Genomic DNA, 22,861 nt, shown 5'->3' on the forward strand with positions numbered 1-22,861 from the left:
AATGAATACATTTTGAACACAAAAATGCATGCCAAACCTAGGGGCAGGACAGGAATAAAGACGCAGACGTAGAGAATGGACTTGAGGACATGGGGAAGGGGAAGGGGAAGCTGGGACGAAGTGAGAGAGCGGCATGGACATATATACACTACCAAATGTAAAATAGATAGCTAGTGGGAAGTAGCCGCATAGCACAGGGAGATCAGCTCGGTGCTTTGTGACCACCTAGAGGGGTGGGAAAGGGAGGGTGGGAGGGAGATGCAAGAGGGAGGAGATATGGGGATACATGTATATGCATAGCTGATTCACTTTGTTATAAAGCAGAAACTAACACACCATTATAAAGCAATTATACCCCAATAAAGATGTCAAAAAAAAAAAGAAAGAAAGAAAAAAAAGCATGTCAGGAAACAGACCCTGTGTTTCTAGCCTAGTGTCCTGATGCATGAAACCCCAAACCCTGATTTTACCTACCTGGACCCCTTCTGCCATAGATGACCCTGCAACTGTTGTCATCTGACCTATCTGACTCCTCTTCCCCAGGTTCCAAAAACCATACTTCCCCTGGATACTTCCATCTAAGAGCCACTCAAGTCCCAGTGTGATACATTGCCATCAAAAACCCTAAGAGAAGGGAGCTTGTCAATGTCTGTAAAATGAGGTTTTGAAATGTGCTCTAGATTTAATTCTGGCAAGTTGTATTTTCCCATGATTTAACACGGATTCCAGAAAGTTGGAGTAAACAAGAACTTTGACAGGGCTCAGCAAATACAAGGTTCAGAACAGCAAACAAAACTGCTTAAGAAATTTTAGTTCAAATTGATCAAATTGATAACAAAATAGTATCACATTAAAGTTCTGGGGGGAAAAAAGGAGTTAATTACATTGGGCCATATTGAAAAGGGACTTATTATGAAATTCCTGAGTACCTTTCTATTTGGGAAATAAACATAAGTGAAGGGACACATTTTAGGGGAAAGTAATTGATACACTTTCTCTCCTGAAGTACTAGAGTACTTTTAAAGTACATCTTTTTTTCAATACCAAGGGTGTTCCTGTTTTGAACGTTATGAAGAAGGAATGTTTTATACAAGGAAAGGTGGTCTTTCTTGATACAATCACAGTAATTCAATCTGGCAGCAATGACTTCGCTAAGCACAAGGTGTACCTTAACGTGGGCTAATGACATGCCTAGTGTTGGTGAATTTCATCCCCTCTGCAGGGTAACATGGTACAAGAACACTTCAATTACTGTTTTGGGGAGACCAAGCACATTTCAGTATACTAAGATTTTTAAATTCCAAATGTCAAGTATACTTTAAGAATAATCACAAGCACATGAGCTTATTCTGCAATCTCTAGCTGTCAGTTTAGTATTCACTCACAATTATTGTCTTAGGGAGGAAGATCGTCACAAAGAACTGACACTTCCTTAACATCTAGAAATCGCACATTTCTTTCTTCTGTTATGTTATGTGGACTGGATGCCAGCGCACTCTAGATTCATCTATGTGGCTACAAGTCACTTTTCATTTCATTTCAATGATTTACTGATTTTCCACTTTGCACCTGACACTATGTTACATACTGTTTGGGAAGGGAGTTCCTACTCTAATGGGGCTTTCCAGGTAGTTGATAAAACAAGATTTATATTCAAGGAAGACTTAAAAAATAAACATGACAGAGTATAAAGCCTGAGGTATGATAGAACCTTGACTTAGGAGCTTGGTTATATTCTAAACACCAACTGCCTTGATGCTTTTGAAAATTCACTCCCTCCTCTGAGCCACAATTGCTTCTTTAGTGAGAGAAAGAGGCTACATTAGGCACTCTCAAAGGTCCTTCTGACAAAGCTGTTCACTTCTGACATTCTGGGTTTTAAAGAAGTATAAGAGAGTATCTTTTAGAAGATGTGTGTGGAGAAATTCACAATGCAAAGATTGTTCCAAGGTGGGATTAATCAGAGAAGGTTTCATAGTAGTGGTAGGTCTTAAGGTTGGCCTAGAAGCACAATTATGAAATGGTATTGCAAGCACTATAACGTGGTATTGTGTGTGACCTATTGGGTGCATCACATTTGTAAACCTCATTCTTTTCCTATTCATCTCTTCTGCCTTTATGACTAAACACATGCCATTCTCAACACATTATTACTCAACTCTACCTCAACAGGGGAGTTATAAAGGAGAGAATGAGTTCAAGTGGGTGGATGAGGAATAGCCTAACTCATTTCACAGAGCAACCATGCCTACAGGAGCAATTACCCAGCCAAATTCACTCACTGTCCTAGTAACTTCCTCCGCCATATTAATTACCTAGTGATCTAAAAACTATCAAATCACACATACAAAGTGTCATCCATCACCCAAGATTAATAAGAATTGGGCAATTATTAATAGGAGTTGGGCAATTATTCCAACTATTCCAATCCTTCCAGATGATTGGATTGGTGACAGAGTCCTAAAATTTCACACTGAAACTAAATTATCTGGAATGGTATCTCAATCAATCAAACTGACCTGATGATGTGTCTCTTCTCTTGGTGCTTTCTGGAAGGAGATTTAGATAGTAAGTTATCTAATTTAGGTCAGAGTTCCAATAGTTTATTAAAGTTAAGGAATTTAAGCAGCTGTCCATTTTTGTATACAGAAAATATAGACTCAAAAATTTCTTATTGGGCTTCCCTGGTAGCGCAGTGGTTGGGAGTCCGCCTGCCGATGCAGGGGACATGGGTTCGTGCCCCGGTCCGGGAGGATCCCACATGCCACGGAGCGGCTGGGCCCGTGAGCCATGGTGCTGAGCCTGCGCGTCCGGAGCCTGTGCTCCGCAATGGGAGAGGCCACAACAGTGAGAGGCCCGCGTACCGAAAAAAAAAAATTTTCTTATTGCTTACATACTCTGCTAAGATTACAGAAGAAACTCCCAGGAAAGTTACTATCTATGTTAGGGTCTGGATGATGTCTGCAGAGAAATTACTCCTCCCCTTGTCCTTTCTTTCTCCTACTTGGCAAAGCTCAAGTTCTGAGTCCTCTGAAACCGTTATCAGAATCTACCATCCCTAATTCCTTCCTCATCTATTTTCCCTTTGAGGTCCATGGTTTCTAAATCCTTAAGACACATAAATAATATTATGGATTCCTTTTGTTAACTGTCTCCCTAGTCCACTATTTTTTTTTCCTCTGAAGAAAGGAGAAACTAAATAATATTTTTTAAAAGTCCCAATTTCCAGTGGCCCTTTATTCATTACTATTATCTCCTACATATTAAAGAGAATATGGGCATCACAAGGAAATAACTTGGGTCAGTTTAGCTCTGAAAACTACCTGAAACTCTTTAGTACAAGGCAGAGAGGAGCAGTTCAGATCATTTCCAAGGCACGGGGGCAGATTACATACTTTGTAGTGGACTACAGACAAAACGCAGCCAAAAGAACCTTAGCTGAATTCATCATTTGATAACGTGTTTGTATTTTCTCCATTTCTCTTCACACATCATAATCAGCATCATCAAATATTTAAATCTGCTTTCCATATGCAGATATGACAAGCTGTCTAGTAATATTCCATGCTAATGTATTATAACATTGCTGATACTGCAAAGCATTGTTTGTAATTTAAACTATTTTCCTCCAAGGGAGTCAGAAGAAGCTTAAAAAAAATTTACCATTATGAATACCATCAACCAATGTGGCAAGGATGTAAGAGATACCTTTCTCCTTTCCCGTTACGAATACAGAGACTTGAGTACAGGGAAGTGAAGGGTACAAGGGTACATATTTTCTGGCCACAGAATGGGGAAGAGATAACAGATTTGAAGAAGAGCAGGTCTCGTGTTGTAAAAATAAACAATAATAGAACAGAACAAACTCCTCCATCCAGTGAGGAGATTAAGTCACAGTACCCTTTAATCCGCAGGTTGGCTCCTTCATCTCTGGGACGCCCGGCCTCTGCCTCCTGTACATGACATGTGGGTGGTATACTCCCTCAGCCAGCAGATGATTTTTGACAGGCTCAATGAAAAAATCTCCATGTGGCAGATGGAAAAATCCAGTCTGTAAATACATGCAGTACAAAGGTTTTATTTGGATCAATTCTTTACCGAGGCAAAGAAAACTAGTAAAGTGAAAATTATATAGATTATGATGAGCCCTGAAACTCATAAGACTGGTGCCTTCATCGTCTGCCATTTGATCTCACAGAAGAGCTACACATAAATAATTTAGTGAAATGTCTTCATAGTCCTAGTTATTAAATGTTTTGGGGGCATGATCCCTTTGAGACGCTAATGAAAAAAGTGTATATATACACACATATCCAAAGGTAGCATACAATTTTTCAGGTTTGTGGATTCCCTCCACCCCTATAACTCATTGCTGGATATCTATGAATCTTAAATTAGGAACCAGTGCTTCCCGGTTGCCCTGTTATGGAACTGGTACTTATAATCCATATTTCATTGACAACCTTTGGGAACATTTACCTGTAAGTGAGTAGCAGTTTGACTTGAAGTGTGTAATGCCATTCTGCTCTCAAGGAAACAAAGAAATATAATACTAATTTCCTGATCTGAGCCTGAGTTTCCAAGAGTCTAAAGAGGGCACTCTCATTTCACAGATATGGGAATCAGCCATAAGTTGGAGAATGCTGGGCAATGAGTAACTCTTTTTGGAGGTCAGGTCTAGAAGCGGTATAGCCGACAACTCTGTTTTCCCTTTGGGAAAATTTCCTAGTGCCCATTTAAGATGTTTAGAAATTGCTTTGCCAATGATCTCCTAGGATGGACTTAGCTCTCAGTATGTGAATTCTATATTGATGAAAAAGAGGGCTTGCCCTCGATGCCCTCCTTGCAGCTTCACCTTGAGGTGACCAAGAGCTCAGACTCTGGAATTAACCCGGGTTCACATCTCAGCTCCTCCACTTTTTAGCTCTGTGATTTGGGACAAATGACTTGCTCAGGTTAAGCCTTCTCAATTGAAAAATGGGGATAACCAAGGGATGCTGTGAAGATTAAATGAGTTAATACATGCGAAGCTCCTAGAAAAGGGCATGGCCCGCAGTCTTGTCTGTTATTAGACTCTTGCCAGATCTCAGATTTTACGGCTTTTCATTGTCTTAGGGTCTCCGGAGTCAATATAGCAGTTCAATGAATATTAAGTTTGCAAAAATAAACCTGGAAAGTTTGAGGTTAGGAAAAATATGAACGGGTCCCAAAGTTCAAGGTCCCTCACCACATGTCAGCAAGCTGGGGATGCTGTGCTACATAGACGAGTCTGAAGATGGGGTGAGCGGGGTCAGGAGGCAACAGGGGCTCTGTGAAGGGAGATGCTCTCTGCTGAATAGGCTTTGACTTGGGGGTCTTTCCAAAACGTTTGCTGCACTGTACCAGTAATACAACCATATCTAAATATAAACCTCACATTTGGCTTCCTATTTTGATTACTGACCTTAAAGTATCTTTGATAACAGAGAGAACAGAAAAAAAGGAACACTTTACTGAAAGTCATATGAATAGCTGTGTGACCATGAATGAGTCACCCAACCTGTAAAATATGGATAATGCCTACCACCTCATAGGGCTGTTAGGAGAAGCAAATGAGTTGAAGCTTATCAAAGTACCATGAGAACTGCTTTACAAATGCAGGGTGGTATTATTTTAATTACCAACTCCAGAAGTGGTTATATCTGACTTCAAATTTGCTGACATTTCTTAGGAGACATGACATTTTTTTTCCTCAGCCTCTTTCTTTGAGGAAAAACCTCTGGGACAGGAAGTACTGACAAGGTCCAGACTACAATAGACTAGCTGGAAACAGACTTATGCAGGACTGAGATTGGGTTCTATTTCTACTCTGAGACAAAGACCAGGGACCCAAAGAGACAGTGGGCCTATTGCTAATGAAGCTCATTTGTTCCATGGAAACAAAATAGAAGGCAAGGACTCCTCGGGGATGGCTGGCATGGGTTCCCTTTGTGCAACTGCCATCAAACTAATAATAAAGTCCTTGAAGAAAAAAAATAACATCAACAAGAAGGATATATTGGTATTTCTCCAGCCTCAAATTTTGGACCCAGGTGGTGCAGAAGAAACAGATGGGGTGCCAGTTGAGAACATAATAACTATTTTATGGGCACTATGAATGAGGGTGTCTGAAAGCCAAACAAGCATTTTCTTAAAGGCTTCCTTCCATTTCCGTTCCTGCACAAGGCCAGCTTTGCCAGTGTGTACCTGGAAATCACCTGTACAGCCTAAATATTTCTCAGAAGCTGGATGGAGACTTAGGAGAGCTGGGTGACCCACCAGCTGGAGGGGAAACAGAACATCTGCTCATATGCAAGTGGGGCTGTTGGCCCCAGGACCCCATGTGTGTCACAGAGAAGGGAAGGGACAGGATAGGGGATGAAGGGACATCGCTGGTTCAGGGAGAGTGAGGTGGGAAGATTTCCCAGCTGAGCTCTGCACCTCCCCTCTTCCCCAACATATAACCACAGAGCTTTGTACACCTGGTACCCAAATGGCCATGGGTCACTGGTCTCTTCTCATCTAACCAGAGCCAGGTCATGCTCTGGTTAGAGCATACACTGGTTTTCTTTCCACTGGAAGGAAGGACTGGCTCCACTCTCTCCCTGAAGCTAACTGCCAAGAGAACCATCTTCTTTCACTACCAGCTCTGGATCTGGACCAAAGAAGGCGCTCTTCGTTCCAGTCTTCTCTACAAACTGCTCACCTCTTATATCTTTGAAGGAGAATGAGAATGGACTTGAGGACAAGGTATCCAATTCACTGGGGGCTTGAACAGGTTCCCGGAAGAACCAGAGCGAGATGAGCCCTAGGCAGAAGCTCAAAGCGGACAAGTTTGCCCTTTTACCTCCATCATCTCCTCTTCTTCCTGTCAGTATCCAGTATCCCAGCACACTGCTAACTGTCCTTTGGAAATAAACTCACCTCCTTGTTTTAACTAAGTTATAAATGTCTGTGAATGCTTCCTGAGGCTCTCTTCTAAGAATTGTTTTAAATAAGCTGTATTTTGAAGCACTGTAAACATACAGAAAGATATGCAAGTTATAACTGTAAAGTCCCATAAATCTTTCATAGAGGGCACACCTAAACGCAGAAACAGACCATTCCCAGCAGCCAAGAAACTTCCTGTTTCTCTTCCCAGTCAATATCATCCCCAAGGGTAACCTTACTCTGATTTCCAACACTAATACATTTGTTTTAAACCTATCCTTAATTCTTTACAGGAAGCATTACTTGATATATAAAAAAAAAAATAATGTCTTCTAGTTTGTATCGAGTGTTAGGGACTGGTCAATGGAAGAAATTTAAGGGAGGGGGATTTCTCAAGGCCCATTAAACCAGACTCTTCATACTGCTTCCTACCCGTCCCAACCAGTGGGGATGAGACAAAGGACTGAGCTACCTTAGCATGAGTCATTTGGCATTGAACCTCTACTGCCCTCTGCTAAGGAAGGAGGGGAAAGAAGCTTAAGAGTCTTTAGTATCAATTTATCTTTCCTAGTGGGAAACTGGTAGTGTCTTACAAGCAATTTGTGAATAGAATGTTCTAGAATTGCAAAGGCCAGAGACCTTGAAGAGTCACCTAACCTATGCTGTCATGCCTTCAGGTTTTACCACAGGTGAAAATGGCACACCAAAGAATAAAAACAATGGCATTGTAAAAGACATAGGGGGAATTTATCAAATCCAGCACTCAAGGCCCTGTGTTGCACAACTCAAGGGGTGCTCTTCACATAGAAAAAACTGAGTGGCACCCCCTGGAGGTGTGAAGTGAAACATTGTCACTAAAACTCATCAACCGGTCCTGGAAAGAAATTCCTTTTTCACTTGAAAATTTCAGAGTTAACAAATCAATCTGTTTCTTCCCATGGTGATGAAGACAACATGATGAACATATTCTGAAATCAAGAACAGAAAAAAACTAATTTGGGATAAAGAGGTACCCAAGATACTCAATTATAGCGCATGGATCACTGGGAAAGATGTCACCTGTCGCTCACTATATACACAGGAAAGAAGATAAAATCAGACCCCCAAATCACACTTATTGATTATCAATCTGCATCTATCACATGGCCAGCCCAGTGCTAAGAGCTCTCAGAGGGGCAGTGACCCCTGCCTTCGAGGTTTACAACCCAGCCAGGAAGATAAGACTCATATCCATAAAATAGCAGAAAGGAGAACAACAAGGCACTAGAATGTTTGTGTTTAAAAAGGTGTAGTGTTCATATGTCCCAAGACACTAGCCCATGAGCTCTGATGTCACTGGGCCTAGAGGTCAGAACTTAGGTCCTGTATCACAGACCCTTCCCCACCTCACACAGCATCTTTGCAGAAGGTACCTCCCTAGGTGATACAGATTCCAGTGCCGTGTCCCAGGGGAGACAAAGGCCATTGAGGGCAGATGCTTTTCGAGGGCACAGACAGAAGATTGAACTCCTATAGTCTCTAATACACCTGGTCCAGTCCTAAAGCCATTATAGCCTTCCAGAGTTATTAACTTTTTTATTGCTGGGGTGCAAGATGCAGAAAAACTTTCTGTCATTTAATATGCAGCCAGGACCCAAAGTCAGAAGTCAAGGGAGGACAGAAGCCTCAGCATACAGAGATGAGATCACTGGGAAGATTCCTCCAGGAATAACCTCCCCTCTGTTCTGATGCCAAGAGCTCCCTGACTGGCCCCCATGGAGCCAATGGGGAGTGTAAACTGGTAATGTCATTGATTCAAAGATTTTGCATGTTAGTCTTGGCAGCCCTAGGTAAAGCTCAAGCCAGGAAGCCATTCTCTGCTGCATCCACCTGGTCACACGTGTGCCAGGCAGGTTTTGCAACAATACAGATCTGGTCCCTACCTCCTAAAACAGTGCTGTCAAATAGAACTTCCTGCGATAACAGAGATGTTCTATATCTGCACTGTCCAACTCAATAGCCACTAGCCACATGTGTCTATTGATTTGTGGCTAATGTAACAGTGGAACTGAATTCTTAACTTCATTTAATTCTAATTATTATCTTTAAACAGCCCCAGGTGGTTAATGGCTACCATACTGAACTACATATTTCTACAGAGTGGCTGACTAGTGAAGGAGAGGGATCCATATGTGTATGCATTATACAGTGACGAGTACTGGAATCCAGGGAAAATTTGAAGACTTGTCTTAGAAGAAAAACAAACTGAAGAAATGTGACATTTCACTATAATAGTTGGCTTTTTTGTGATCAAGCCAATCAGGAGCCAACTTGGAAACATCAAAGTAATGCACCCAGTGGAGAACTGAAAGAAGCAACTAGGTATAAAAAGTGTAACATTTACCAAAATTACAATGAATCATGTTGAGTTCATTTTTGTGTATGGTGTCAGGAAGTGTTCTAATTTCATTCTTTTACATGTAGCTGTCCAGTTTTCCCAGCACCACTTATTGAAGAGACTGTCTTTTCTCCATTGTATATTCTTGCCTCTTTTATCAAAGATAAGGTGACCATATGTGTGTGGGTTTATCTCTGGGCTTTTTATCCTGTTCCATTGATCTACCTTTCTGTTTTTGTGCCAGTACCATACTGTCTTGATTACTGTAGCTTTGTAGTATAGTCTGAAGTCAGGGAGCCTAATTCCTCAGGGAGATCAGCTCAGTGCTTTGTGACCACCTAGAGGGGTGGGATAGGGAGGGTGGGAGGAAGACACAAGAGGGAAGAGCCATGGGGATATATGTATATGTATAGCTTATTCACTTTGTTATAAAGCAGAAACTAACACAACATTGTAAAGCAATTATACTCCAATAAAGATGTTAAAAAAAAAGTGAATCCTGGGGAACAAATCTGGCAGGACAAGGGCTGTGTGAGGGAGCTGCCATTGACCTGAGGCCAGAATGGAAGGGGCATGGAGGTATCAGGAAAAGCCAGGGACTGGGGTTGTGATCATACAGAATCGAAAGCCAAGCTCTACTTCTAGAAGGAGCTGTCCCCGTTAGAGCCCTAGAATATCAACCTACATGTCCTCATACCTCTCTGATGTTCTTCGGAGGAACCTACCCAAACCCTAATATACAAAGACCACATCCCATACACTGGCTGGCAGTTCAGGGTCCAAGTAGTAGAAAAAAAAATCCCTGCATTAGAAAGTTGATGAGTTCAAAAGATATATAAGATCAAAAAGTTATGACAGGGTTTAATCAAAATAGCATGAGTTGTGGTCAAATTAGTTAAAACATTGAGCCCCAGTTTTCTCATCTATAAAATGGGGCAAAATCTATCATAATTAGCATGGTTATAATAACTATCAGAGACACTGTATTAAAATGTGTAGCAGAAGTCTTGACATATATATGGTAGGTAGTCATAAATGCACAGTAGCTCATTTTATCATAGCATCATCCACAGTGAACACGATATAAAGGGGTGACTGAAAGCAGGTATTCTCAAGTGCAGCCATTTGGTTCATCTCCTAGCTGCACATAACTTAAGCTCTCTGGGCTTCAGTTTTCTCATGTGAAAAATATAAACAGAGGTAGTAACTTGTTAACTGGCTTATTAAAAAGTGACATGTTTATTAAATGAGTTAGTGTAAAGTGCTTGGATGAGTGTCAGCACATAGTATGTACCTAATAAGTGTTAGCTATTATGATAGTCTAAGGAACATTCCCCCCAGATCCCTGATGTGATGGATAATTTTATGTTTCAACTTAACAGGCTATGAGGTACCCAGATTAAACATTATTTCTGGGTGTGTCTGTGAGGGCGTTTCCAGATGTCATTAGCATTTAAATCAGTGGACTCAGTCGATTGCTGTCCCCAGTGTGGGTGGGTATCATCCAATTTCATGAGGTTCAGATCTTCTTCAGCCCTCAGACTGGGATTTATACCATCAGCTCCCCTGGTTGTCAGGCCTTCAGCCATGGACCAAATTACACCATGGCTGTCCTGGCTCTCCAGCTTGCAGATGGCAGATTGTGAAACTTCTTAGCCTCCATAATCGTCTGAGCCAATTCTTCATAATAAATACACGAATTAGGGGAGAATCAGTGGTGCCTGGACGTACATTGAACTGTCTGGAAAAATCTGAGAGGAGACAGAATTAATAGCTTTCTCTTTCTTGCTTTTTGATAGTCTTAGAGCTGGAAGCGATGGTGGAAGCCTTCTCATCAAACTTCACACAACGCTCAGCCTGAGAGGTTGGTTTTCAGGACATCTCTCAGAAAGATCAAGCCTGATTCTCAAACTGGGATTTCTTCCAATGAATTAAGGCTGAAATCTTCAATAAACTTAGTTTCCAAGTCTCTAGGTCAACCACGGGAGCCAGGTCCTGCCCTCCCCCTTCTCCTACTGGAAACAGAATCTACAGCACAGTTTGTGTTCCACTAGTGGAAAAGCCAGACTTTGGAGATGGGGCTGAGTTCAACACTCAACTCCAGCACTAGCAAGCAGGGTGGTAATTTGCACAAGTAATTTGGTCTCTCTGAGCCTCGGTCTCCTCATCTGTAAAATGGTGACAACAACATATTCTCTGCTGAGGAGTTTTGATAAGAACAGAATAAGATAATATTTTAAAATGACCCTGAACAGTGCCTGGCCTGCTGTCCCCATGGTTTTCCTCCAGGTGATGGTGCTTGGACTCTTCCCTGTGACTCAGTCAATCACTTCCTCATCTTGCAGCATGCTTAACATGGTTGTTTGTTTCTGGAAGTACTCAGTTTTGGGTTCCAGAAGAAAACCTCCTGCTCACATAAGGTAGAAAAGTTGTCCCTTAATTAATTTTCTTTGTTTCTTACTTGATAGTACTTGGAACTGAGTGCATTTATTCAATTACAATTCCCAAGAGCTGTTGCCACAGATTCACTCACTATTTTTCTTATGGGAGGTTAGACAGAGAGAGAGAGAGAGAGAGAGAGAGAGAGAGAGAGAGAGAGATAGGACAGCCACTCAGCCCAATAAAGTAGATTTTTAGAAATTTAAAATGTAACCACCAAAGAGAATGAGGCATCCGATGACCCACTTATCTCTAATTTTAGCGTGCAAAAGAACCACATGGAAAGCTATTAAAAATGCATATACCTGGGAGCCTTGTCCAGAGATTCCAATCAGTAAGTCTAATGTGACACCCAGGAATCTGCATTTTAGTAAGCACCTCGGGGTTGCTGATATAGATAATTCATGTATCATACTCTGAAAAACACTATGCTATTCCATTAGGTAGTGCTTGATTGTTTTTAACTTCTCTCACCATCAAACTGGCATTAACACTACAGATATGGTGAAATACTTGTAACGGCCCTAATTAAACATTTAGTTCATCTCAATCAAAAGAAGTGTCAGCAATAATGATTGCTGATTGCAGTTTGTACAGAATATCCCCCTGAATCTGAGGTTTGCAGAGAAGGCCCTTAACATCTTGGCAGATCAGGGCACTTAAAAGATGCCAAAAAATAAAGTTTAAACCATTCTAGGAAGTAGGTGAAAAAATGTTTTGGATTTGAAATGTGAAATAAATGTGAAATCATTTCACACCAAGAAGAAAATGTGCAGTCTGAAAGAAGTTGACCTGACACAAATGCTGAAGAATCCTACCAAACCTACTATTCTCAAAAATTAAAGAAGAAATTTTCATTACATCTCAAACCATGTGTTCTTAGATAAGCCAACAGAGTCAAGGAACATCATCTATGAGTCACTGTAGCAACCAATAACTCAACAGAACTTCTCTCTCATGCTGTCTTCAGGGACAGGGTGGGAGCCTCATAGATGACAGTGTCTTAAAAAATGTTCTTTCTAATCCCATCAGACACTTAAGGTCATTTCTGACTCATTCTCCCAATAATCTTCTATCAGAACAATTTTTTTGTTTCTCAAAATTTCTCTATGTCTTTGCATTTTTTGGTCCCTCTAAGCAGCAATCCATGTTTGTCATCACTAGAAAATGAGGAGCCCAACTAAAAGGAAGGGGAAAAAATTAGCTAGTACCTTGGGAGCCCAGGAACCATGCTATTAAGGAGAACAAGTGAAAGCACTTTCCTAAGTGGGGAGCAGAAAACCATTATGGTAGATTTAGCCAAGACACAACACTATTCTTTCATGAACACCCAGCAGTCCATCATTCTCCAACCAGAAACCACCCTCCACTGTAAGGATGCAAAGCACCCACCCTGGGCTGTGGAGAACACGGCCCTGGCCCTGCTTCTCTCACTGTGATGGGTGACAATCCCTGATGGGCAACAATCCCTGATCAGGCAGAGCTCCCAATCCTGGAGGGAAGAGCACAGCAGCCTGTCAAGACTGTTGATATGGCCACCAAAGTGATTTTGAACTGAAACAGAGCATTCCAGGGATGTTTACCAATGGCTCAGGGCCAAAGGGGAATGCCTTGTCTCGTGGCTTAGTGATGGGAGTTGGCAAACCATGAGAGAATTTGATGGTCCATTAACTTCACTAAGTGCCACGGCAGAGAAAGGGGGAAAAAATGAAGAGGAGGTCTAGTGTGTGATGCTAAAGACATGAATGTGACCAGTGAGAAATACTTATATCCTCATTACATGTCTAGAACGAAATTGGTTAAAGGAAGATTTGCCTTCCCAAGGGCTCTTCATGAGAGTATAAGTCCACACTCACTGTCTCTACTTTCTATGCCACACTAAAGTCATGACTATAGTGGAACAAATTTATTTTAGTTATTTGTAATTGCCCACTACCCTGTGAGGAGAATGGGTCTGGGATATTACAGTACGTTTAGGCCAAGGGCAAAAGAAAACCTTACTACTCAGTAGAATAGACTTTGACCTCCTTGAAGACAACATTAAAGTGGTGTGAGGAAGGGAAATAGCAACTGAGGAAGTCCTAAATAAGGGTGTTTAAGAAAGAAGGGAGAAGCTTGGAGTCCCAGAAATAATCCAGATGTAGATAAACTGGCACCTGGAGATGGAGAGGCTGAGAAGGAAAAAACCCATAGAAGATGCATCAGCTGGCAGCCAACGTGAAAGATGTGCAAAAAAGGAAATGGGGATTTTTGCCTGGAGCACCATAGTAAATGTACAAGGTAAACTCCTTTATGTATTTTACCTATGAAACTTTCAGTAAAACACTGTTCTCTAATACTTTTGTGTGTGTGTGTGTGACTAGAAATGCTGTATCCTCCCTCAAAGGTGGCACAGGGAGAAAAAGAGAATCACTGAAGAAATACATATGAGGAATCTCTTTAAGTAGAGGGTAAAATTGTCTACTTGAGGCAAGTAGGAAAGGCATCTGGGAAACTGCTCTGAAGAATGGGAGAAGGCACCAACCTTTGACAGAGCCCAGTTGAAGCCTCAGCTGAGATCGTGAGCCACTGAAAAGCAAGTTAAAGGAGATGACAAACGAGGCAAATGCAGAAGAGTTTGTGGTCAGAAAGGGGAATGTTAAAGTTTAAGCATTCAGAGTTTGTAAGGGAAGCCTGGTGTGGTAGGATGAATATGGCCCCCAAAGATGTCCACATCCTAATTCCTGGAACCTGTGCATAGGTTGCTTTACATGGTAAAGGGGACTTTGCAGATGTAATTAAGTTAAGGATTTTGAGATGAGGAGATTGTTGACTCAGTGTAATCAGCAGAGTCCTCTAAGAGGGAGGCAGGAGGATCAGAGTGAGTAGTAGAAGAGGTAATGACAGAAGCAAGAGGCTGTAATGAGACAAGGAAGAGGCCACAAGCCAAGGAACACAGGCAGCCTCTAGAAACTGAAAAAGGTGAGAAAACAGATTGCCCTGAAGCCTCCAGAAGAAATGTGACCCTAATGACACTCATTAGTCATGACCTTCAGAACTGTAAGAGGATAAATTTATGTTGTTTTAAGGCACTGCATTTGTAGTAATTTGTTACAGCAGCCTTAGGAAAGTCATACACCTGGGGAGTCGTCATAGGAATAGGTCACCAAAGGGAACCCAATCAAAGAATTCTAGGGAAGGGAAGTCAAGAAGGTGAAGGGTCCATGAGGTTAAGGTGTTCACCTTGACCCGCAGTTAAAAATACATTTCAGGGCTTCCCTGGTGGTGCGGTGGTTGAGAGTCCGCCTGCCGATGCAGGGGACACGGGTTCGTGCCCGGTCCAGGAAGATCCCACATGCTGTGGAGCGGCTGGGCCCGTGAGCCATAGCCGCTGAGCCTGCACATCCGGAGCCTGTGCTCCACAATGGGAGAGGCCACAACAGTGAGAGGCCCGCATACCGCAAAAAAAAAAAAAAAAAAAAAAAAAATACATTTCACATTGTGACCCGAGTATATAGCCAAAACATTTCAGGAGGCAATGCTTCCCTCTTTTGCTATGTAGAAGGCATTCTGATATATTCCATTCTGTGTTATTCAATTTAAATTATGGTTCTAACACATTAAGTTGATTTCACATCATGTAATGGATTACAATCTGCAGATTCAAAAACATCAATATGGTGGGGAGAGCTTGGACTTTATTGCTAAATCTGGATCTGAGTTCTCATCCTGGTTCTATACTTTCTTCCTGTGTGACCTTGGTCAAGTAGTTGATCGATGAGTCTCCGGCTGTTCATATGAGAAATGGGGATTGCCTACTTGCTACAACTGTTAAGAAGAATAAATGAACCGTTGTAAGGAAGCACCTATTACAATGGCTGGCATGTAGCATTCATTCAAAAATAGTGGCTTCTTATAAAATTAGAGAATCTTATCCTAAGACTCTTCGAGGGTCAATTTTTCAGCAGATACTGGAATTGTTTCCTCACCTCCACTCATCCACATCATAAACGCTCTTCTAATGAGGAGATACTTCTCAAGGCATCTGCTATTGCTAAAATAATGATTAGAACTCTCTTCCCTTTATGGTGTTAAAAGTCTGTGTGCCTATAACTCCCACTCATTGTCTTAGTTCTGCCTTGTGGAGCTATACCAGATATGTCTAATATCTTTTATACATAATATCTACTTAAGTATATTGGATAACATTTATCATGTGTCACTAAGACTTCTCTTTTCAGCCTAAATATTTTCATTTCCTTCAATCATTTTTCGTTTCTTATTGTGCTAATCCTTTAGCAGTCTGGTTAATCTCCCTGACTACAGCTTGTCAATATTTCTCTAAAAATGACACCAGAATTGGGCATTGAGAGCCTAGCACTCCAATGCCATCAACTTTGGAGAAAAGGAATAGTGGGAAAAGTATATATATATATTTTTTTTCCCTTCACAATAATCAACTTCTTCAGGGAAGAAATTGGTAAGGCAAAAATTTGGTCTAATAAGGACTTACTTCTTTTACTAGGACTTAACGAAATGATCTATTTTCTCCATGGTGTTATATGGAGTCTGGGAAATGGGCTTCAGAATTGGGGAAAATACATAGTGACAACACTGAAGACAGAATGTCTCAGTACTCCCTGAAGTTTAATGATTTTTTTCTTAAACAACACCCTGAATTGACCAGATATCTTCTTCATTAGAGTTCGATTTCCCTGCCATTCTGACCATTCTTTCAGCATCCAAGTGGAGATGGTCGGTAAACAGTTCATGGCAGTGCTGTTTGGAATATGAACAGACCACACCAAAACTAGCCCTCTGAAAACAGTTCCAATCTCTCTGCAAAATGGGCTGGCAGTGCCTGGATGTTATTGCAGGGAAAAAGTTGGACTAAGAGTACATGTAAGTGATTTTTCTTTTCCCAAGTTTTTATTTAGAAAAATTTCAGAAGTACAAAAAACCTCAAAGAATGGTATAATAAACATCCATATGTCCCCACTTGAATTAAAAAATATTAATATCCTGCCACTTCTGATATATATGTGCTGCACTATTTGAAGGTAACTTGCAGACACTGTGGCAATTCAGCCTTAAGTACTTTATCAAGCCTGTCCTAAGAAGTGGGCACTCTCCTATGTAACCACAGTTCCATTACCTCACCAAAGAATTAGCAATCATTCCACAACATAATCCTGATCTCATTCCATGTTCTAATTTCCTATATTGTCCCCCAAAACATCTTTTAGAGCTATTCATTGTTTCTTTCTTTCTTTGTTAGTAATCTAGAACTAATCAAGTTAATACAATGCAGTTTGGTTGTTTTATAATAAATTATTATTATTTTTTAAACATCTGGAATGTATAATTTTATTGGTATACATTAGACACACTGTTGGATCAAGAGTTTTAGGTTGGACTTTTAAATTAAAATCCACTGAAACATAATTTTGCCAAAGTTTCTTAAATTCACAACTTACAATATATTGATAGTCTCCTATCTCCCTAGGTAGCTGATGTTTTGTAAAATCCCCTCCTCTGAGTTAGATTTATGCCTTCAATTTGCTTATATTATTATGCTCTTGGGCTATTCAGTAACCAGACATCTGTTCAGAAATCCCTCTAGAAAGTTTCCTACATTATTTATGTCACTGCTAAAGCTATTTCCCCTCCCTTAAAAAACAGTTGCTTTACGTACAAAAGAAAAATCATTATTTAGCCAGAATGTTGATAAATGATTCTAGTTTCTTTTCTCTGACCCATCATTGCCTTTTATACACTTTCTTATACACATGAGATTTAGACAGAATTCTAGAGGATGGAAAGTGGGACAATTAATAACCAATGTTTCATGGCCAAGTGAGCCCAACCCCAGAGTGTGCATACTGGTGGGATGTAGACAAGAAGGAAGTTGATTTGACCCAGGAACCACAGAGCATTTTGGAACTTAGAAGTGCTGGATATGATGGAGGGAAGGCAGGGAGAATGGAGGCATGGGGCTGAAAACAAAATGGTTGTCTGCTTCTGTACTTCAGGCAGAATTACTACAGGCAGGTGTCTATCCTTTAAACTATAGACTAGAGTTTTCTTCTCTGCAGGAATTAAATGGTCCACAAAAAAAGACTGTTACATTCTGGCATTTAGGAAATCCTCCAGCCATAAATATTAGGTACCTACCCGATTCCCACTTGAACAGTCAGAAGTCCTTCATACATACACAGAGCACTTCACTAGCTTTTCAACACTCCCTCATACATATGGATGGATGTCAAGACATTTTAGGAAAACGTCAACAAGAAAGAGGTAGAGCAAGGTAAATAAACAGGAAAAATTAACTTTGAAGATAATGCAGGAAACAGAAAGGAATGCATCAAACAAATAGGCAAACCTCAAAAACCTGTAAATAGTGTCCTTGGAAGTTTTCTAGAGTAGATTTTGCCCATAAAACAAGAAGAGGATACTGTGAAAAAGGAACAGCTAGAGGCCAAGAATGAGAGCTCTGAAAAAAATGATTGATGAAATTTATAGGAAATCAATAGAAATGTTGGAAGATAAAGCCAAGAGAATCTCCAAAAAGTAAAGAAGACTAAGATTTGGGAAAGATGAGAGAAAAAAATTAAGGAAAATGGAGGAGCAGTCCAGAAGATCCAACATCCAAGAGTATTTTTTCATAACTGAAGGGCTGAAAAACGCAGTATCCAGAGTGAGATGGTCTATTGAGTGTCCAAAACAGTGGATGAGAGAAGACTCACTCAAAGGCACATTATTTTGGTATTTGGCAAAGAGCATGGGTAAAGAGATGACCCTAAACCTTTTGGGGAGAGAGGGCGTGGACACCCAGAAAGGATTGATATTCAGAAAAACTTCTCAGTTTTGGAAATGGGTGCTGGAACAACAAACATACAGATCTGAGAGCCATAAATCAGTAGCTCTAACCTGGAGGTGCCATCAAGGGAAGTCCCTCAATAGGATAGCCCAGGGCTGGCCTGTGAGCCGCTAGGCAGGAGCAGGGAGACGGCGAGCTTCAGGGATGTCTCCAAGAAAAAAAGGGACTCCATGGAACAGTGCTGATATGTTGAGGATGTAAAAAGAATGGATTGTAACAACAGGGAAGACAACACAAGATAATGGTTATCTTCTCTTTTATATTTTTGCTGAAAACTCTGAATTTGCCACATTGGATATATATTTCTTTTATGGTAAAATAAAGTGATCTTCAAAACATTTGCTAGTGCTTTTCTTTGTGTGATTTGATTACACATAATTTTTGTTTTCCTCTTTGTGCCTTTCTGAATTTTTCTAATCTCTATACTGGTACACGATATTTTAAAAACCAGAGAGTATGTATAAAATGTTTTATTATACTCTGTAAATGCAATGGTTTGAATGGTAACACACATTTTAGCTAGGGAAAAACTTTTAAGGATACCGAGTGCTATACACAGAGTATGATGTTAGGGGATATTTAATTAGGAAGCATGATTTTAAAGTGCTTTTAAAATACATTCTATTCCTGATATCAGTCACCAGTTTGTCCAATTACATTGCTAATTATAGGTCCACAGGTGAAGCAGCTGAGAGCAGGGAAGAGGGAGTGGGGTTGGAGAATGTGCAGGGGGAGGAAGACAGAGAGAAGAGGGAAAAGACAAATACACCAGAAAAGAAAAAAGGAATTACAGGAAAAGAGGTAAAGGGAAGAGTGGGAAGGATGGAAAGAAGGCAAGAAAGAAAGAGCAAAACATGTACTGCTCTCAAATCTAGGAAGTAGGAAGTTCGAAATTACATGAAATAAACTCAGTAAAAGGCAGTAATAATACAGGGTTAGAGATGTTCTTAATCAGTCGATAAACCAACACGGATATATCAGGAACGAATTTTGTTTAAAAATGTTTCATAGCTGTGAGAAAATGTCCTGGGGAAGAGATCATTCACGCCTGCGCTAGTCAATATACAAGAGCTCTGTGTGTAAGAGACATACAGGTGGTCCCCATGTTGTCCTCGGAATGGGTTGTCCTGCCCATTAATGGTGCTCCAGCCCTCTCCCACTTCCACTTCCTTTCTCAGTATCACTTGTTTACTTCACAGTGCACGATGGAGAAGTGTAGATAATTTCTGAAAAGCAAATCTCTAAAGTCGGAGGGGTGATTTTGAAGACAACTGCTAACCACAGGGAAATAATAATACCATTAAGCTTTTGGAGGCTTTGGGTGATCAAAATCACTATTTCAAAAGTCCTTCTAAATCATAAGAAAGGGAAATTCTTATTACCTAAGTATTTTCTAAGTGTCTGACTTGCCAAGATATTAGTTTCCTATCATATGTAAATGATGCAGGAGAATTGTACTTTGCCTGCTTTATAATTTTCGGTACATTGAAAATGCAAAATGCAGTTATTGGACAGAATACATTCACATTTGTTTATGGTTTAATATTATTATTCCAACTAATTTAAAAAGGTTTTAATGTTTGTGCTTTTCACTTTATAGCATATTGTGGGTTTTAGCTATAATTTATTTGGTTTAAATATTCCTCATGGGAAAATAGAATCCCACATATTACCCTGTTCAGGAACATTTAGTGGTGTGATAAGAAACTACCCAAGTTGTTATACACTAAAATGCACATTGTTAAAAAGAGACAACTAGAAAACAAAACAATGTATGTGTGGTAGGCAAAATAATGCCCCCTACCGAAGACATCCACGTCCTAATTCCCAGAAACTGTGAATATGTTGATTACATGGCAAAGGGGAATTAAGATTGCAGATGGAATTAAGATTGCCAATCAACTGACCTTGAGTTTGGAAAATTAGCCTGGATTATCCAGGTGGACCTCATGTAATCCAAAGGATTATTTTTAAGTGGAAGAGGGAGGTAGAACTAGAGAGATGGCAGTGTGAAAAAGACTCGGCCCAGTATTGCTGGCTTTGATGATAGAGAAATGGAACCATAAACCATGAATGCAAGTGACCTGTAGAAGCTGGAAAAAGCAAGCGACTAGTTTACCCTCAAGTCTCCAGAAGGAATACAGCCCTGGTGATGCCTTGTTTTTGGCTCACTGAGACCATTTCAAACTACTGACCTCCAGAACTGTAAGATAAGGAATCTATGTTGCTTTAGACCACACAGCCTGTGATAATTTGCTAAAGCAGCAAACAGGAAACAAATACAATATTTGTTTGTATTACATACATCAAGTGCAAAAGGACAGGCTGCCAGCTGGAATTGGCTTGCCAGCTCCAAATAAAGGAAGATTACCTAAAATTCAATGGAAAATAGTACCTAACCATGGGATTGATGGAAAGGGCTAACTTTGCTCCCTGGGAATTTTAGATACTTGGTCCAGACTAAAGCGTTTGAAAGAACTTAAAATGAGGTCATTGTATTCACCTTAAATCAATTACAGTGATGTGAGTTCATCTCAGCCCTCCAATTTTCTGCCAAATCAGTACAATGAAAATGCCAAGGTTATTAATGTTGAAAACACAATTTCTACTAGGAAGAAAAATTAGAAACAGCATTAAGATATTTAGTTGTCTTTCTAGAAATCTTAACATGATTTGGGACTCTGAGGTGGAATGCAAGGGGTGAAAAGAAAGGACTTAAAGGACGCTGGTCTAGCAATTAGGAGATGCAGTCATACCCTGGTATGTGACCTTATGCAGTCATGGAATCTCTCGGATCTCAAGTTTTGCAAATGAAAAATGAAAATTATAATACCTGCCCTGCCTTCTTTCCATGGGTATAGTGAAAAGCAAACGAAACTATATATGAAGCTGCAAGTAATACATATATATAACCCTATATTAGTCTCAGTTTAATAATCACAATCATTTATTTTGTGCAAGATAAATTATGATTTTCTGCAAATCACAATTAGGCTTTAGTAATAGTTTTCTTTCAAAGAAACTCATGCCTAGAGATGGTGGGTGGTTTCTCTTTTTATAATGTGACAGTCCATCTGACAAAGTGTCATCTATGGAAAGCATGAGCTCATGGTTTCAAACATGTCTTCATTCCAAAGGCTCCAAAAAGACCTTCCCAGAACAATCTGTTAAACCTCAAGGGCCTTAAGGAGGAAATGGCCCTTATGCGCTGGGTCCTGGTTGTTTCCAATTATGAACTGAGTATAGGAAAATGTGAAATCTGTGGGGAGCAAGAGAGCCCATTCAGATCAAGTTTTAACCTTCCTGCAGCCCACTGGGAAATTGTGGGCACATCGCTAGATCCCTTCTCACTGCTTTTTTTAAATTTGTAACTTGTACATTGTTTGGGAGAAGGAGAAGTTTTCAACTGCCTGTGATTCAGCTTCTCCCAGGACATATTAGGAACTCTGAATAAGTCCAGCTTTCATTGAAATATGTCCACAGCTTTTCTGGGGTTGTGTGGCAATGTAAAGTGTTTCTCAAACCTGTCTGAAATATACATTCAAAACAATTCAGGGGTCTAAGCAGATAGTCAGCTGTGAATTAGACCCAGGCAGGATGATTGAGATAATGTTATTTCACGGACCTTGCTGTGCCTTCATCCTCCTCCCCCAGACATATGTGCGCTTATGGTGTCATCATCTAGAAAGTCCTTCCCTGACCATGCAAACAAAAATGTAGACAGCCCCCACCCTAGCACTCCCTATCCGCCCTACGTCCTTTATTTTTCTTCAAAGCACTTATTACATACTATACATAGGCATGTATACTTACCACTTTAATCTTGTCTCATGTCACTCTCCATGCTAGAATTCAGTACCATGATGGAAGGAGTTTTCAGCTATTTTGTTCAACCCTATATCTCCATTGCTTGGAATACAACCCAACACATGGTAAGTGTTCAACATATATCTGTTCAGGGATGAATGTTGACTAACTGATGCCTAAAATCCATAATTAGATCTTTATTCCTTTGGCTTAAGGTAACTAAGGAATCTGTTTCCTGAAAAATAATTAAAATGACTTTGGAAGCAGTATCTTAGTAAGTTTTTTTAATCTGTATGAAGGAGTGGGTCTCAGTCCTTTTCTTGGAACAGATGTTGATAAATCAGAGACAAACTAAGTCAGAGCCTCAGTGAACAGAGAGGCATTCACCAAGACATTAATTGTACCATTCTAATGATATTCTTCCTCTT

The 22,861-nt window shown here is 40.3% G+C and overlaps 1 protein-coding gene across 4 annotated transcripts in view; it reads right to left on the reverse strand.

The window, feature by feature from the left end:
* ADAMTS12 (ADAM metallopeptidase with thrombospondin type 1 motif 12) overlaps positions 1 to 22,861 on the reverse strand; it is a 418,668-nt gene that overhangs the window by 259,977 nt on the left and 135,830 nt on the right. For all 4 annotated transcript variants that reach the window (XM_060092771.1, XM_060092772.1, XM_060092769.1 and 1 more), the window contains exon 3: positions 3,901 to 4,051. In XM_060092771.1, the coding sequence (XP_059948754.1) occupies positions 3,901 to 4,051 (151 nt within the window). The remainder of the gene's footprint in view (positions 1 to 3,900; positions 4,052 to 22,861) is intronic.

Source organism: Mesoplodon densirostris, chromosome 3, assembly GCF_025265405.1.
Source record: "Mesoplodon densirostris isolate mMesDen1 chromosome 3, mMesDen1 primary haplotype, whole genome shotgun sequence".
Classification (NCBI taxonomy): domain Eukaryota; kingdom Metazoa; phylum Chordata; class Mammalia; order Artiodactyla; family Ziphiidae; genus Mesoplodon; species Mesoplodon densirostris.